General features: G+C 54.6%; 1 protein-coding gene and 1 pseudogene across 2 annotated transcripts in view; both read left to right on the plus strand.

Moving 5' to 3' along the window:
* EDC3 (enhancer of mRNA decapping 3) overlaps positions 1-14,004 on the plus strand; it is a 49,612-nt gene extending 35,608 nt beyond the window's left edge. For both annotated transcript variants that reach the window (XM_019751003.3, XM_019751002.3), the window contains 3 exons: positions 5,550-5,703; positions 9,464-9,681; positions 11,766-14,004. In XM_019751003.3, the coding sequence (XP_019606562.2) occupies positions 5,550-5,703; positions 9,464-9,681; positions 11,766-12,100 (707 nt within the window). In that variant the 3' untranslated portion in view covers positions 12,101-14,004. The remainder of the gene's footprint in view (positions 1-5,549; positions 5,704-9,463; positions 9,682-11,765) is intronic.
* Positions 1,014-1,549, plus strand: LOC141570639 (dynein light chain 1, cytoplasmic pseudogene; annotated as a pseudogene).
* Positions 14,005-14,231: the final 227 nt, after the last annotated feature.

Genomic DNA, 14,231 nt, shown 5'->3' on the forward strand with positions numbered 1-14,231 from the left:
CTTCATAGCTATATTTTCAATCAGTCATTGCACATTACATTTAGTTGTCACATCTCTTTTGTTTCCTTTAACCAGGACAGTTCCCATGACTTTTGTTGTCTTTTGTGATCCTGACATTTGTGAAGAGCCTTGGCCAGTTGATCTGCAGAATGCCCGTTAGTTTTGATTTATCGATTGTTTTCCTTTTGATATGATCCATGTTAGACATTTCCCCAGGGTTTTGGTGGGGCTCGCTCTCTCTCAGGCATCACATCATGGAATACACGTTTGTCCCATCACTGGGGCTAAGTTTAATCACTTGGTAAGGCGTCCACCAGATTTCTCTGTAAAGATGCCTTTCCTCTTTGTAATTAGTAAGTAATCTTGTCGGGAAGTCCTTTACTTCCTGAGGCCATAGCTCGTTCCAGTAGAGCTTTAATCTGAAGGAACGAGGTCCAGTGTGGACAGGAGGGTTGGTATAGTTGTAAATGGAAAAGGAAGAGGTGGGGAAAGAGTCAGAAACATCTTTCCCTCTCTTGCCTCTGGTGATAACTGTGCTCTTACCCAGCCACAGAATGGAATGTCCTGAGGCTGTTAGAAGGTTTCCTTTCCATTCGTTCATTCATTATGTAGCCGCTCCATCAGGCCCTGTGCTTGCACTGAGGCCCAGTGGAGAAGAAGGGGTGCAGCCCTGAATGACATATACAGAGTCACTGCTCTCACGGAGCTTACAGTCCAGGAAAGTAGATAGTCCAAAAAGAAAACCATCTACAAACTGTATTAAGTACAATGAAAGAAAGAAGCAGCATGCCGAGACCAAGGGATGTTTACGCTGAGACCTGCAGAGTAGGAACCAGCCATGTGTTTGGGGGTAGCATTGGAAGAGAGGAGAGAGTGCCAGGAGAAGGACGTGTTTCCACAGGCCAGAAGGATCTTGAAGTACTCAGGAACCAGGAAGCCCCCAAGGTGCCTGGGGCACGGTGGGGTTGGGGTCGAAGGTAAAGGGGTGACATCTACAGGGGCCAGATCCTGGGAGGCCTTGCAGACCCCATAAAGAGTATTGGGGAGACGCTATGCTGTCGGTAGCAGTGGCATCTCCTGCCGCGTCCGAGCCTCCCAGCCCCTCCGCCAGGAGACCGCTGCAGTCGGCCAGTCCTGCTCCAGTGTAACCATGTGCGACAGAAGTGTGGTGACCAAAAATGCCGGTATGTCTGAGGAGGTGCAGCGGACCTCGGTGGAGTGTGCTCCTCGGGCGCTGGACAAATACGACATAGAGAAGGACATTGCGGCCGTATGAGGAAGGAGTTGGACAAGAAGTGCAAGCCCAGCTGGCACTGCATCATGGGGAGGGACTTCAGTGGTTACGCGACGCGTGAAACCAAACGCTCTACCTTCTACCTGGGCCAAGAGGCCGTTCTTCTGTTCGGACCTGGTTAGAAGCGTGGACTGAGCTCCACACGCAGTGAGCCGTCCACAAACAAGGACTCCAGCCGAAACGCAAGTCCCGGAGATGCTGTCTCAGCCTGGCCTGCACGAACACCTTGATCTGGGACCTTTGTGTTTTGTGCAGGGCTTTCTCGGTCCTCATTTGTTGTGCTTAGAAAACAATTAGCAAAACAGCTGACATTTGTATTTATTTTCTGTTCCATACCTCTCTGCCCCATGTTTTTTCTTAAAATCGATTCTAAAACAAAAATCTGTTGGAGAAGTGAAAAAAAAAAAAAAGAGTATTGGGAGTATTTAGGCTTCTTGGAATGACTCCTCCTTTCAGAGATAATACTTGGCACCGATCGCACTTAGTGGTAGCTTGATGTAAATCTGCAGGGGCTGTCTGTGCAACAAGGGTGTGAGGGGATGAACTTAGCAGTGGTTTGATTCTCCAGAAAAGAGCCAGTGTGATACCACTACCCAGTTGTGTGAGCCCCGCAGAATGGATCAGAACTCCTGGTCTTGCGTAACCCCCAGGCCCATTAGTGAGCCATGCTGCTCGCTGGAGAGGTGGAACAGACGGAGCCTGTCCAGCTAAGGGCTGTGTCAGTGTGAGCGTGAGTGCAGGTCTGAAATGACACTTGCGGGAGCCTTGTGACACCACAGCAGGCTGGGAGGTGGACGCACGGGGAAGGGTGTACATTCAGAGGCCACGGGGGGTCTTGGACACGGTGCTGGGAGGGTGGGGGGACACGTGCATGTGTATCCATAGGGCGGGAGAGGCCTGAAGCAATATGTGTAGGGACAAGCAGTGCATAAGTGACAAGGATGTGAAGAAGGGGCCGGGCCGCTCAGTCCCATGGCCCTGGCCTCGTGCTGTGGAGTCAGTGGTGTCCGAGGAGACGTCTCCTGGCCTCTACCAAGTGGGCTTGGGCCATTTTCCTAGATACCCTGAGGTTAATCAGATCCTAAGAAGTTCTCTGCTTGTCAAGAACTGGCTATAATTATATTTCCCTTTCTTGTTTCACCAACAGCTGTAAAACACATATTAATATTGAGAGAAACCCTACCAACTGATTTTACTGCCTTGGTTCCTGAACAGTAAAGATCCACCTTCCAACACAAGCAGAATTAGGCTTGGCCGGTGTTCAGGCTTTGGCAGTATTACAGTTTGCAATTTAGACACTGCATTCTCGGTCCCCTTCCTTTGGAGTTTGTTTTATTCCCCCTGCCTATTTCTGATAAGCCAGCCAGCCCGGTCGGACTTTGTGTGTGAATGTTGAGAAGAAACATTTTGTGGTGCTTGCATGCTGCTGTCAGCCAGTAGAGTACAGCGAGTCCCAGAACGCACAACAGCAGACTGAGCTCAAGGGTCCTGGCCTTGTCTTTCCTAAGCTCCCAAGTCTGCCAGCTCCTCAGCAGCACCCAGCCGCCAGGATGGTGAGCTCTCGTCTCCCTGACTCTGAGCTTTGTACCTCTAAGGACCGAGGAGAGAGGCAGCAGAAAGGGTTTGGTCTTCCCCCAGGGTGCCCTCAGCAGGGGGGGTGGGGTGTGTGTGCCTGCACACATAGCACAAGACCTAGACCCAGAAAGAAGCTCAATTGTACAGTGGCAGGCCCAAGGCTCACTGCCCTGACCCACTTCCGGTTCAACAGAAAGAGAACAAGTAGGGGAAGAAATGCAGACTTGAGGGAAAGCTCTCCCTTGCGTGACTGCAGGTAAGGCAGGTGTTTGAAGTAGGCAGGTGCGTGACTTGTCTGACAGGTTCAGGGCTGTAAGTGGCTTAGGCCTCCTGAGAATTCGTTCAGCTTTTTTACGCTGCTATCAGTAGTTCCTAATGAGTTCTGATAATCTGTGCGTGTCTGGAGCAGGCCATAAAATTGGCGGTTTTAATCAGCTGTTGACATGCAAGGTCAGGCTGCGGCCTCCAGCATAGGCACATGGTACCTCAGTGACTGACAGACAGTTGTGAAGAGGGCAGAGGAGAGCCAGGCTCCGATGGCTCTCTGTTGTCTCTGCAGGAATAGGACCCAGCAGGCAGAGACGCTCCGCTGCCCACAGCATAGTGTTCTCTGTGATGTCTCATCACCATCCCATCAAATTGTTCTTCTTTCCCCTTCCCACAAGAGGGTATCGACCTGAGTACTTTATGTTCAGCCTTTGTGCTTCGAGTCCTGTCGAACTGTACAGCCGTAGCCTCATTCTGTATGGTGTTAAGAATCCGTGTCAGCAGGACTAGACGCCTGATAGAACCCGAAGAAATTTCTCCTGAAATGACCCATGAGAAAAACGAATTTTTCTCCACGAGGCTCTGGATCCAGGAGGGTGATGATGAACGTCCGCCTTTGAGTTCGGCCAGACCAGAAGTAGCACTAGTTCGCATCGCTTGCATGTTTGAGTCTCTGGTGAGAACTCACCCTGTCGATAAGACAAGTGAGGCGAGGGCCCAGAAGGAGAAGGTTGTTTTCCTACCCTGAGCAGTTTATGGTCCAGAATGGATGAGGACACAGCCCCGAAGAAGGCGTCTGTTGGAGCCAGACACAGCTCGTCACACGCGGCCCACAGGGCGTGCTGACAGGGGTCGAATTTAACGCCACACGGGCGCTTCTGCAGAGCGTGTGCACCCAGTGGCTTCTAGCATTTGTAAGGTGGCCCTGGTAGTCACAGCACAAGCTGCGCAGTGCGGCTCACAGGGCCTCACCTTACTGTTTCTCTCCTGTCGGGGCTTCCAGGAGCAGCAGCTGGTATATTGCTACTGACACACACGAGGGCTGGCCATTAGGTTCGCCAACTTGTTGCAGCCCTGTCGCTGACCTTTTCTGATATCAGAGGGATTATTCATTATGAATTTGTACCAGCTAGACAAACAGTTAACCAAGTTTACTATTTGGAAGTGCTGAAAAGGCTGCATGAGAAAGTTAGACGACCTGAGCTTTTCACCAACAATTCATGACTCTTGCATCACGACAATGCACCAGCTCACAGGGCACTGTCTGGGAGGGAATTTTCAGCCAGTAAACAAATAACTGTACTGGAACACTCTCCCTACTCATCTGATCTGGCCCCTAGTGACTTCTTTCTTTACCTGAAGATAAAGGAAATATTGAAAGGAAGACATTGATGACATTCAGGACATCAGGGGTAATACGATGACAGCTCTGATGGCCATTCCAGAAAAAGAGTTCCAAAATTGCTTTGAAGGGTGGACTAGGCGCTGGTGTCAGTGCATAGGTTCCCACGGGGAGGACTTCGGGTGACCATAGTGATATTCAGCAATGACATATGTAGCACTTTTTCTAGGATGTTAGCGAACCTAATTGTCAGACCTTGCACTGTAGACCCCTTCAAGTGTGCCAGCTGGTGCAGACTTGGCCTTGTAAAGCCAAGTTCTTCCCATGATATACTTTGAATGACTGTGATTCTGCCTAAGCCTTTTAGAGTTGTCTTTATTTATGGCGAATAAAATACTTGATTGTTCTGAGTTGCTTAAAGTAAGCCATAGGTTACTTTCCATGTAATGTTCCCCTGTGAATGACTATTGGGTCACCTTTATCTCAAATGTGGAGGAAATGACAAATTATTTGAGCAAATAAGTTGCTGGTGAAATTTCTTGAGCAAAGTGGCAGGGCTAAGTAGAAGAGAGGAGGTGGGGGGTGGGGAGCAGAGGGGGCGAGCACATCATCCTGCCTTGACATTGAATAGTGGCCTGGAGGGTCAGGAGGCTTAGGTGGTGTCTGCTCCGCTTCTGGGGAAGGGCAAGGGGTTTGCTTGTGAGGAAACCCCTCCAGGAAGTACCAGGACAGCACGTCTCCTCCACAGGGCAGGCGTGCTCCCTCCTAAAGTGTTGATAGGTTCTGTTGCATGCTCTATGCCAGCCTTTTCTTGGTAGTACCAAACGTATCCCAGTGGCTTTGGCCTTCGTGGTCAAAGCTAAGGTGCTCAGACAGCTGCAGTTCACTCAGCCCTGCGTCCACTGCTTGAGCCTTGGGGGGCTATACAGCACGCTTCAGTCCCGATGAGGAAGGTGCGGGGGGTTGGCTTTAAAGTGTCGGCTTTCCCAGAATCCTGCACTGGGACACCGTTTATGACCTGCTTCCCTGTGATCAGTGCTCTTTCTCGCCTCACCTCCTTTTGAACTGCAGACTCTGGCCTGGTGGTCCCAAGTGTTTCCTATGAGCTACATAAGAAGCTGTTGTCGGTGGCTGAAAGGCATGGGTTGACTCTGGAGCGGAGACTGGAGATGACGGGCGTGTGTGCCAGTCAGATGGCACTGACCCTGCTTGGAGGACCCAACAGGTAAATGCCCTTGGCCTGGTGGGGGCTGTGTGGGGTGATGCGCGGCATGTGGGCCCCCCACACTTCCTCACACAGGAGCCCATCACAGCTGATGCCCGGCTAATGGGAGCTCCTCTGTAAAGTCGCTTTCCTGGAGGCTGGAGGTATTTGTGTGCCCCTCTCACCATCTCCTGGAGCTCCTCGTTCTTCTCCCAGCAACTCACCCTCTGCCCCTTTCTTTCCTGCTAGCAGTTGGCTTGGCGGCTGCGGCTGACTGACTCTCAGAGCCTGCCTTCTGAGGAACTTCAGAGACCCGGCCGTTAGCACTTTCATTCACTCAGAGGGGCTGGGTGCAAATCGGCCCTGAGTTCCACACCTGGGAACTTCTAGAACCACCCTGACAGCTGAGTGGGAGAGCTGGGGTTTGGTACCTTCCCACCTGCCCTTTGGGTTCAGGAAGCAATGCTTCCTGTTCGTTGTGGACATTTACTGACACCATGTACCAGGCCGTGTGCTAGGACTAAGGGGACAGAGGAGCCCCTGCCCTCTGGGAGCGGAGTGCGGTCTCCAGGGAGTCCCGTGCTAGAGGACAAGAAGATTCCCCGGCAAGCCCGTTTCTGCTCGTGGCTGGAGAAACCCATCACCCTTCTTAGCCGGCATTGAAGCTGAGTCCTGCAGAGCAAGGGGGTTGATGGGCAGGCGTGAAGCGGGAAGCAGCAGAGCCCTGGGAGTGGTGTGTGCCACGAGCAGAAAGCGCTCAGCAAGCGTGACGTGCGAGGGAGCTGCAAGCCACTGTCTGTGGCCGGAAAGCAGGGCGCCAGTGCAGCTGAGCCGGAGGCAGCCACTGAGGGGCGTCATCGGGCTGTGACATGATTTGGCTTGTCACACAGACATGATTTGGGCTGAGTAGACAGAGCGGAGGCGGGGCTGCAGGCAGTGAGACCAGTCAGAAAGCTGAGCCAGGGGCCAAATGTTGGCGGCCCCAATGGGAAGTAGGGATCAGACAAGTGCAGACGGCGGGTATGTGTCTGAAGATAAACTCAGCAGGGCAGGGTCATGGCATGGATGTGAGGTGATGGAAAGTTGGCGTGTCCGAGACCACTGAGCTGAAGCTTTCCAGCATGGACCCCTGGCTGGATAGTGATAACATTCACTGTGGTAGGGAGGGGGGAGGGGCAGGTTTGGGGGAGACGGATCATGTTGAGTCTGGGAGGCCTGTGTGACCACTAGCAGTCTGGACCTTAGGTTCCTGAAAAGGTCTGAGCAGAAGGTAGAGAGCTGCCTTCCATCAGCTCGCAGGTGGTAGAAGACTAGATGTGCTCCTCTGAGGAGAGGGTAGACTTCTGGGGAACATCAGCAGGAAGGCATAGTTAGGAGATGAGGAACCTTCCAGAGTGGCTGAGAAAGGAGGCCAGACAGGGAAGCAAGCCAGAAGACAGTGCTTTAGAGCCAAAGAGACAGTGTTTGAAGAAGAAAGGAATGGTCAGCAGTGGACTGCTGGAGATGAAGCAAGTTCCACTTGACGGCTGTCTGCTGATTGGTCAGGGCAGCCTGGGGAGGGCGGAGTCTGAGTGCTCCAGCCGGGTATGACAGTTCCCCTTCTCGCTCCCCTGCTCCTCTCACCCTGTACAGTTGTGGGAGTGTCTGTCCTTCCTTGCCCCTTGATTTAGGCCTGCTTCTCAGCTGCTAGATCCCTGGCCTCTCCTGTGCCAGGGAAGAGCCCATGGAGACCCTCAAAGGAGTGAGGAGTGCAGGCTGCCCTCTGGGGGGCATCAGGCCCTTGGTTCTGGTGGCTGCCACACCTCCCAGGGTGGTGGTTGGGACAGCTCCTGGAATTGGCTCTTCCCGGGAGTGCTGGAGGCCATTAAGTGGCTTCCGAGAAACAGTAGTTTGGAGGCAGGATCTGAATGTCCCCACAAAGTCACATTCCTCTCCAGTAGGCTATCCTGTGCCTGTCTGAACTCACAGAAGGCCCGTCCCCTGTCCTTGCAGCAGTTGCTGGTTTTCCTTTGAGAAGGGTCATCGGTTAGTAATCATTTTCATGTAGGGCAGGTACCGTGCAGCCTTTCACAACAGACTTGAATTTGATCCCATAACCAGTTCGAAGGTAAATAGCCACCTGGTGTTTTGTTTTTTCTTCCCCCTTCTCCCGCACCCGCTTCCCCCCACCCCACACACTCCAGTTCAAGCCGTTGTTCTCAGCCTAGTTGTGTAGGACACAGCTCCCTGGCCCATGCTGGTATTATGAGCATTGCGCTCCCCCCGGCTGAGGCAGTCTTTGGCGACCTCGGTGTTAGGAGCATGGCGCTCCAACCACCTGAGCCACCGGGCCGCCCCCCCCACCTGGTGTTTTAAGCTGAGCAAGCTAAGCCTCAGCGTGCTGAAAGACTTGCCCATGTGGCCTGGCCTGTACGAACCAGGTCTCCGATCCTCATAGGTCTGTTTCCAGGGCCTATAGTCTGTGCGCCGCCCCCCCCCCCCCCCCCCGTGGGTATGTAGGTGTGTCTGCTCTGAGTCCTGCTGGGGGTGCCTCTGTGAGAGGGAGTCTGTTTAGAAAACAGACACGGCTGAGTCAGGTGCCAGAACTCTGCAGTGTCTGTCTCAAGGGAGAAGTACTCATCATATTTCCTTAATGTGCAAACATAATGGGGAAATGGATGGTTTGGTGTATATGTAGAGTACATTGCTAAATTCCCCAAATTTATTTGGCTCTTTGGCTTGACAGCCGCTGTCATCTTTCTCCCTTTGGGAGACCAGTAAGTGATTGTCAGTGCTCCACCCCCAGCAAGGACCTCCGCCTCTTTCTGGCGGGTTGTCTTCCCCTACCTCTAGCCCTGAGGGCAGACCACGTAGCCTGTGAGTTAGGCACAGCTCCACGGCTGATCGTCCAAACCTCCTTCCTTGTGGTTTCTCTGAGACCAGAGGGGTCTCAGCTTTGAATGGCAGGAAACTGAAAGTGACTTCGTCAAGTGGTGGGTGTCCAAGGCAGCTTCCAGCCTAGGAGGCTGGGACGCCCCTACCCTGCTGCCTTTTCTGTGACCAGTGACATATTGGTACCAACACCGACCGAGCACATTGTGTTGGGCCTGCTCTCAGTGCTGTGCATCCAGTAATCCACACGGCAACCGATGAAATGGGTACTGTTAGTGTGTACAGCATTGCCCTTGCTGGCAGCTCAGTAAACAGAACTTGGGCTGGAAACTGAGGACGATTTAGAACAATCCTGTTTGGTACTTGCTGTGGGTTTCTTAGTGAGCCAGAGTAACGCTAGAAGCAGTGAGCCTTCAGCTGCATCTCAAAGAAAAGATGGGTCAGAGTTTGACAGGTGAAGGGCTTTCTGGGCAGGGGACACAGTTGGGGCAGGAGGAAGAACGAGCTTTCTAAGTACAGGAGAGGATGATGAGCCCAGCTTTGCTTCTGGAGCAGGTATGTTGGGGAAGGAGAGCAAAGAAGGCTGCGGAAGTGGAAAAGCCTTTTAGGTGGAGTTTGGACCTAGTGAGTTCACACCGCGAGCATAGTACGTGCTCTTGGTCAGAAAGCAGTGTTCTGGCAGTGGTGTGACATGGAACAAGATCTGGGTGAACCGAGTGAGAGGACCCAGCAGATGAAGTGGCACGGTGTGTGGGACAGTAGGAGTGCCGTCCTGTAGAGCAACCTGCCCCCCTCTGGAACCTGGGACTATCAAGACCTCTGAGCAACAGGCGCCGAGGCACTTGTTTGGTTTAGGGTGCAAGGGGTTGCCATGTCTGTGGCTGATGAGGCTTCTTGACCTGTCTTCCAGGTTGAATCCCAAAAATGTCCACCAGAGGCCTACAGTGGCCCTGCTATGTGGGCCCCATGTGAAGGGGGCTCAGGGCATCAGCTGTGGAAGGCACCTCGCCAACCATGACGTCCAGGTCATCCTCTTCCTGCCCAACTTTGTCAAGATGCTGGAGTCCATCACCAACGAGCTGTCTCTCTTCAGCAAGACCCAAGGCCAACAAGTGTCTAGCCTCAAAGGTGAGCTCCTAGGCCTGGGCTGAGGCCTCCTCCCCCTCCGTAGTTTGGTGGTGTGATGGTGCCGCCCAGCGGCGACATGTGGAAAAGCACCATGGGCGTAAAGAGTGCTCTCCCCGGACTCAGTACGCAACGGAAATGCCTCTGGTGTCTGCGCGCCTGCCTCCCATCCCTTCACCCTCCCTCTCCCACTACGGAGCAGGCACTGTTCCTGACACGGGACAGGGCAGTAGATTTCTTTTTTTTTTTCTTAAATATGTGCTTCCCTGGAGCTTAACACTCTGGTTATGACAGGCGAGGAGACAAGTAACATTTCTGTTAGGTCAGATGGTAGTGAGTGTTACGGAGACAAATAAAGCAGGGAAGGGAGGTAGGAAATATTGGATGGTTGGGTGAGGAGTAGCAGACAGACATTTCAGGCTCAGGTTGTAAGGGCCTGCAGGTCACTGTCGGTTTGAACTTTCACGGGGGTGAGATGGAGAGGCCCTGCGACCATAAGTAGAAGGAAGATATAATCAACTCAGGTTCCACGTGATCATTCTGGCTGCTGCTTAAAAGTAGCCTAGAGGCTGACAGAGGTGTTAAGAGGCTGTGATAAATTAGAGGTCATGGTGCTTGAGATGATGGAAGTGGCGGAAGGTGGTTAGTTTCTGAATCGATTCTGAAGGTGGAGCCTACAGATTGGATGTAGGGAATGAGAGAAAGAGAAGGTTGAGTGGCTCCAAGTCCTCTGGCCTGAGTGACTGGAAGGATGGAGGTGCCGTCACTGAGATGGGAAGACTCGGGGACGAGGTTTGGGGAGGAAGAACAGCTCAGCTAGAGGTGCTACTGGATATGCAGGCGGAAGTGCTGGCTGAGATGCAGATGAGTCTGGAGTTAAGTGAAGGGACCCACTCTGGAGTCACACGTGTGTAGGTGGTGTTTGAAGCCATAATGAGCCTGGAGAAGACATGTCCTAGGGAGAGAGAGTAGGAGGTAGAGAAGTTGTCAGACTGAGTTCTTTGTTTAGAAGTCAGAGTTGAGAGATCCGCGAAGGAGACAGGGAAGGAGAAGGAAAACAGGAGAGTCTGGTACCTGAAAGGCAGGTGAGGAGCGGAGGCTGTGATGAGTTGTGTCAGCAGCCACTCTAGCTTAGGTTCCAATGGAGACTGAGAAGCGACCGCTGGAGGTAGCGGTGTGGAAGCCCCCCAAGCTCTTGACAAGAGCAGTTGCAGGTGGAGTGCTGGGGGCCAAGTCTGATCGGGCGGGTTTGAGAGAACAGGGGAGACGTGGAAAGAACAAATACGGCCCAAACAAAGGGCCTTGCTGGGGGTCAGAGGGTGAGCTGGGGCCGGAGCCTGGGCCAGCACCAGTCTCCTAACTCTCAGGCCGGGTGGCCTGTGCTGAGTAAGGAAGCTGTGAGCCTCACTGAGAAATCGCCTTACTTGAGGCTGGGCTGGGGAGGGTGCCTGGTGTGGGTTCCCCTCTTGACATCTACCTGATGCCGGCTCCAGGCCGCTCTCTGGCTGCCCCAGAGGCTTCCCATGCCAGCTGCCTGAGGCAGACCTGAGGATGCGGCCCTTGAGTTTGCTCTGATTTCTGTGATTCGCATTTTAACCTCTTAGGCTGGTCACGACTTACATACTTGTTGAGATACCTGTTCTTATACTGACCCAGAGGCCTGGTTAGAGCAAAGAAGCCTTTTCAAATATCTGGGGGAAGTGATGGGTTCCCTCCCCATTCTTAAGGTTGGGCTGCAAGGAGGACCCATTTCCCTGAGAACAGTGGGAGAGGCCAGTGAGGGCTGACCCCGCCTCCCAGTGGACCCAGGGAGTTGGTCAGATTGCAAAGGTGGTGAGGGCTTTGTGGCTTGCGCAGCCCTGCACACCCAGCAGGGCCATGCTTCAGCCGGGGTGCGCCAGGGGGACGGGTCCATCGGGCTGACATGCCCTTGGTCTCGCCAGCACCCAGCCCAACCAAGCCTTGGAACTCCCGGGGCCTGAGTCCTGGCCCTTGGAGAGGCAGCGGGATGGTGCCTGGGTACTGGGCCCAGCCTGGGCTGCTCTCTGCTTCTAGGGATTTTCAGACGGCACTGTCTCCACCTGCAGATCTGCCCACTAGCCCTGTGGACCTGGTGATCAACTGCCTGGATTGCCCTGAGAACGCCTTTCTGCGGGACCAGCCCTGGTACAAGGCGGCCGTGGCCTGGGCCAACCAGAACCGGGCACCAGTGCTCAGCATAGACCCTCCTGTGCGTGAAGTTGAACAGGGCATCGATGCCAAGTGGTCACTGGCTCTGGGCCTGCCTCTGCCGCTGGGCGAGCACGCGGGCCGCGTCTACCTGTGTGACGTCGGCATTCCCCAGCAGGTGTTCCAGGAGGTGGGCATCAGCTACCACTCACCCTTTGGCTGCAAGTTTGTCATCCCACTGCACTCTGCCTAGAGGGGCTCTGGGCAGGCTGGACACTTAGTCCCCTGCTGCTCTTGACACTGAACTTGACAGCAAACGCCTTAAGATTGTGAAGCTTCATGAACCTTGTTAAATTTTTTATTTTGGGTTTGTTTCTTCCGTGAGAGAACAGATCATATTTAAAGCCGACCTGTCACCCGCCCTTAACCAGGAGAGGCTTTCCCTGGGTGTGCAGGGCGGGTGGCAGGCTGAGTGCGCAGTGGCTCCTGCGTGGCCAGCTGGGGCTTTGTTTACAGACACAGGCAGCTCACAGACTGTTTCAGGGTTACAGCCACGGCCTGGGCGAGCACCTTGCGGGCAGGGGCGGTCCTGTTTGGGGGCCTGTACTTGCTCTGTTTCAGAGCCTATGGCTTTGTCTCCCTCGCTCCTGCCTCCCGGTCGCCAGCTGGCAGCCCTTCCTCTATCGTGCACAGCCGGCCGCGCTGCAGCTGCCCACTAGAGGGCAGCTCGCACTCCCCATTCCTGAGAGCCAAGGCCTCCCCTGAGCCCCCCGAGTTCATTTGGGGGCTTTTGACCCTTTCTCCTGAGCTGATCCAAGTTTTATGCTGGGATTTTTTTCCAAAAGACCTTCCTCCTTTTCACTCCATCAGTCTGAGGGGCAGGGAAGGGGGTGGCATCAGGACGGTTTTGCTGTCCTGGGATTTTATACTGTTTTCCTGTTGTCTTCAGCACAGGTGGTGTAAGGTGTTACTGTAGAACCACACAGTGCCCATCTTGCCAGCAGTGCCCCCAAGCCCATCCCCTCAGCAGCTGGGGCCAGAGCCCTCAGGGTGCAGCTTTCACGTTCAGTATTGGGGAGGCCCCTGGGGGAGCCTGGTGCTGAGTCAGAGGAGGCTCCTGGTGCTTGTCCTAGGCCCCCCCCCTCGCCTGCACATGCCCCCACTGTTTGGTCCGCTCTGCCCTTGCCCTGCAGTGTCCTCTGTAGCTGTCCTCCCAGAGCAGGCGCATGTCCCTCCCCTGCCTGGGCTCCACCCCGGCTCGGTGTCCGGACTGAACCTTGTTGATCGTCCACTCTAGATGAGTAGGCTGGGGGCCAGCACCCGATCTGACGCCAGAATCGGGCTGGTTCTGGATGAGCTGGCGGGCGCGGCTCAGCCACAGAACACACTGCTGCTCCCGTCCCGGCACCATGCCCCGGACCGTCGCTGGCCGGGGGCCTGGAGTCTGGGAGTGGGAGCCGTGCCCTGGGGTCCCTGGAGTGGCTCTTGCAGAGGGCTAGTGCTTTCAAGCCTTTCCCAGGGCTTCGGGCTCCCCAGTTCTGGTTAAGGGGGTGAGTGGGAAGGCTCACCAAGGATCGTGGGCACGAGGTGGGTAGGCCTCATGTCACGGCCTCAGGCCGCCTGGCCCTTTCCTTAAGGAGCAGCCAGGACACGTGCAGCGGGTGGAGGGCTGGTCCCTCCTTCCTGCCCAGCCGCCCTCAGATGTTCAGTTGTGTCCAGCAGTGGGAGGCCTGAGACCAAGCCGCGCTGCGCTCCCTGAGCCTCCGCTTACCGTAACGAGGAGCAGTGCTGGGTGCCAGGCATTTCCGTAAGCAGCCCTTCAGGACGTCCTGGCTCCGACTGGGTGCAGTGGGAAACAAAGCGCGAAGAACCCTGGCCCGACTGCTTGCTCCTGAAGCCTCAGTGGCCCTGGGGTGATGGCCTTGTTGAGGGGCCACTGGGAGTTTGTGCCCAAGCCTTTTTCTCCCCTGGTGGCACTGGAGCCTCTTCCTGCCCTCAGCCTGGGCCTTCCCCAGTGGTATTCAAGTATGATTCCTCTACCTTTGGTCTTTTCAGGGGTGTCCTGCCCAGTGCCCAGTCCCCAAAGGGCCCCTCAAGACTCACTTATGCAGCTCTTGGGGAACCCAAACCAGCACTGAAATAAAGTTGAATGATGGAGTCCTGTGCTGTGTCAGTTCTGCTCTATGGGCTGCAGTGAGCGAGGACTAGGGCCCAGCGCTAGGCGCCCAGCCGGCCCCATGCCAACAGCCTTCAGGAAGCCATCGTTGGGGCACGTCCAGCCTCAGGTCCCAGCCAGTGACTACAGCGGGCGGATAGACGAGAGCAGGAGCTGATGGGTAGAGCCTCGGGGCCTGGGCTGCCCAGCCCATCTTGTCACTGGTAGC

The sequence above is a fragment of the Rhinolophus sinicus genome, chromosome 3 (genome assembly GCF_057876585.1).
Source record: "Rhinolophus sinicus isolate RSI-liver-muscle chromosome 3, RSI-T2T, whole genome shotgun sequence".
Lineage (NCBI taxonomy): Eukaryota > Metazoa > Chordata > Mammalia > Chiroptera > Rhinolophidae > Rhinolophus > Rhinolophus sinicus.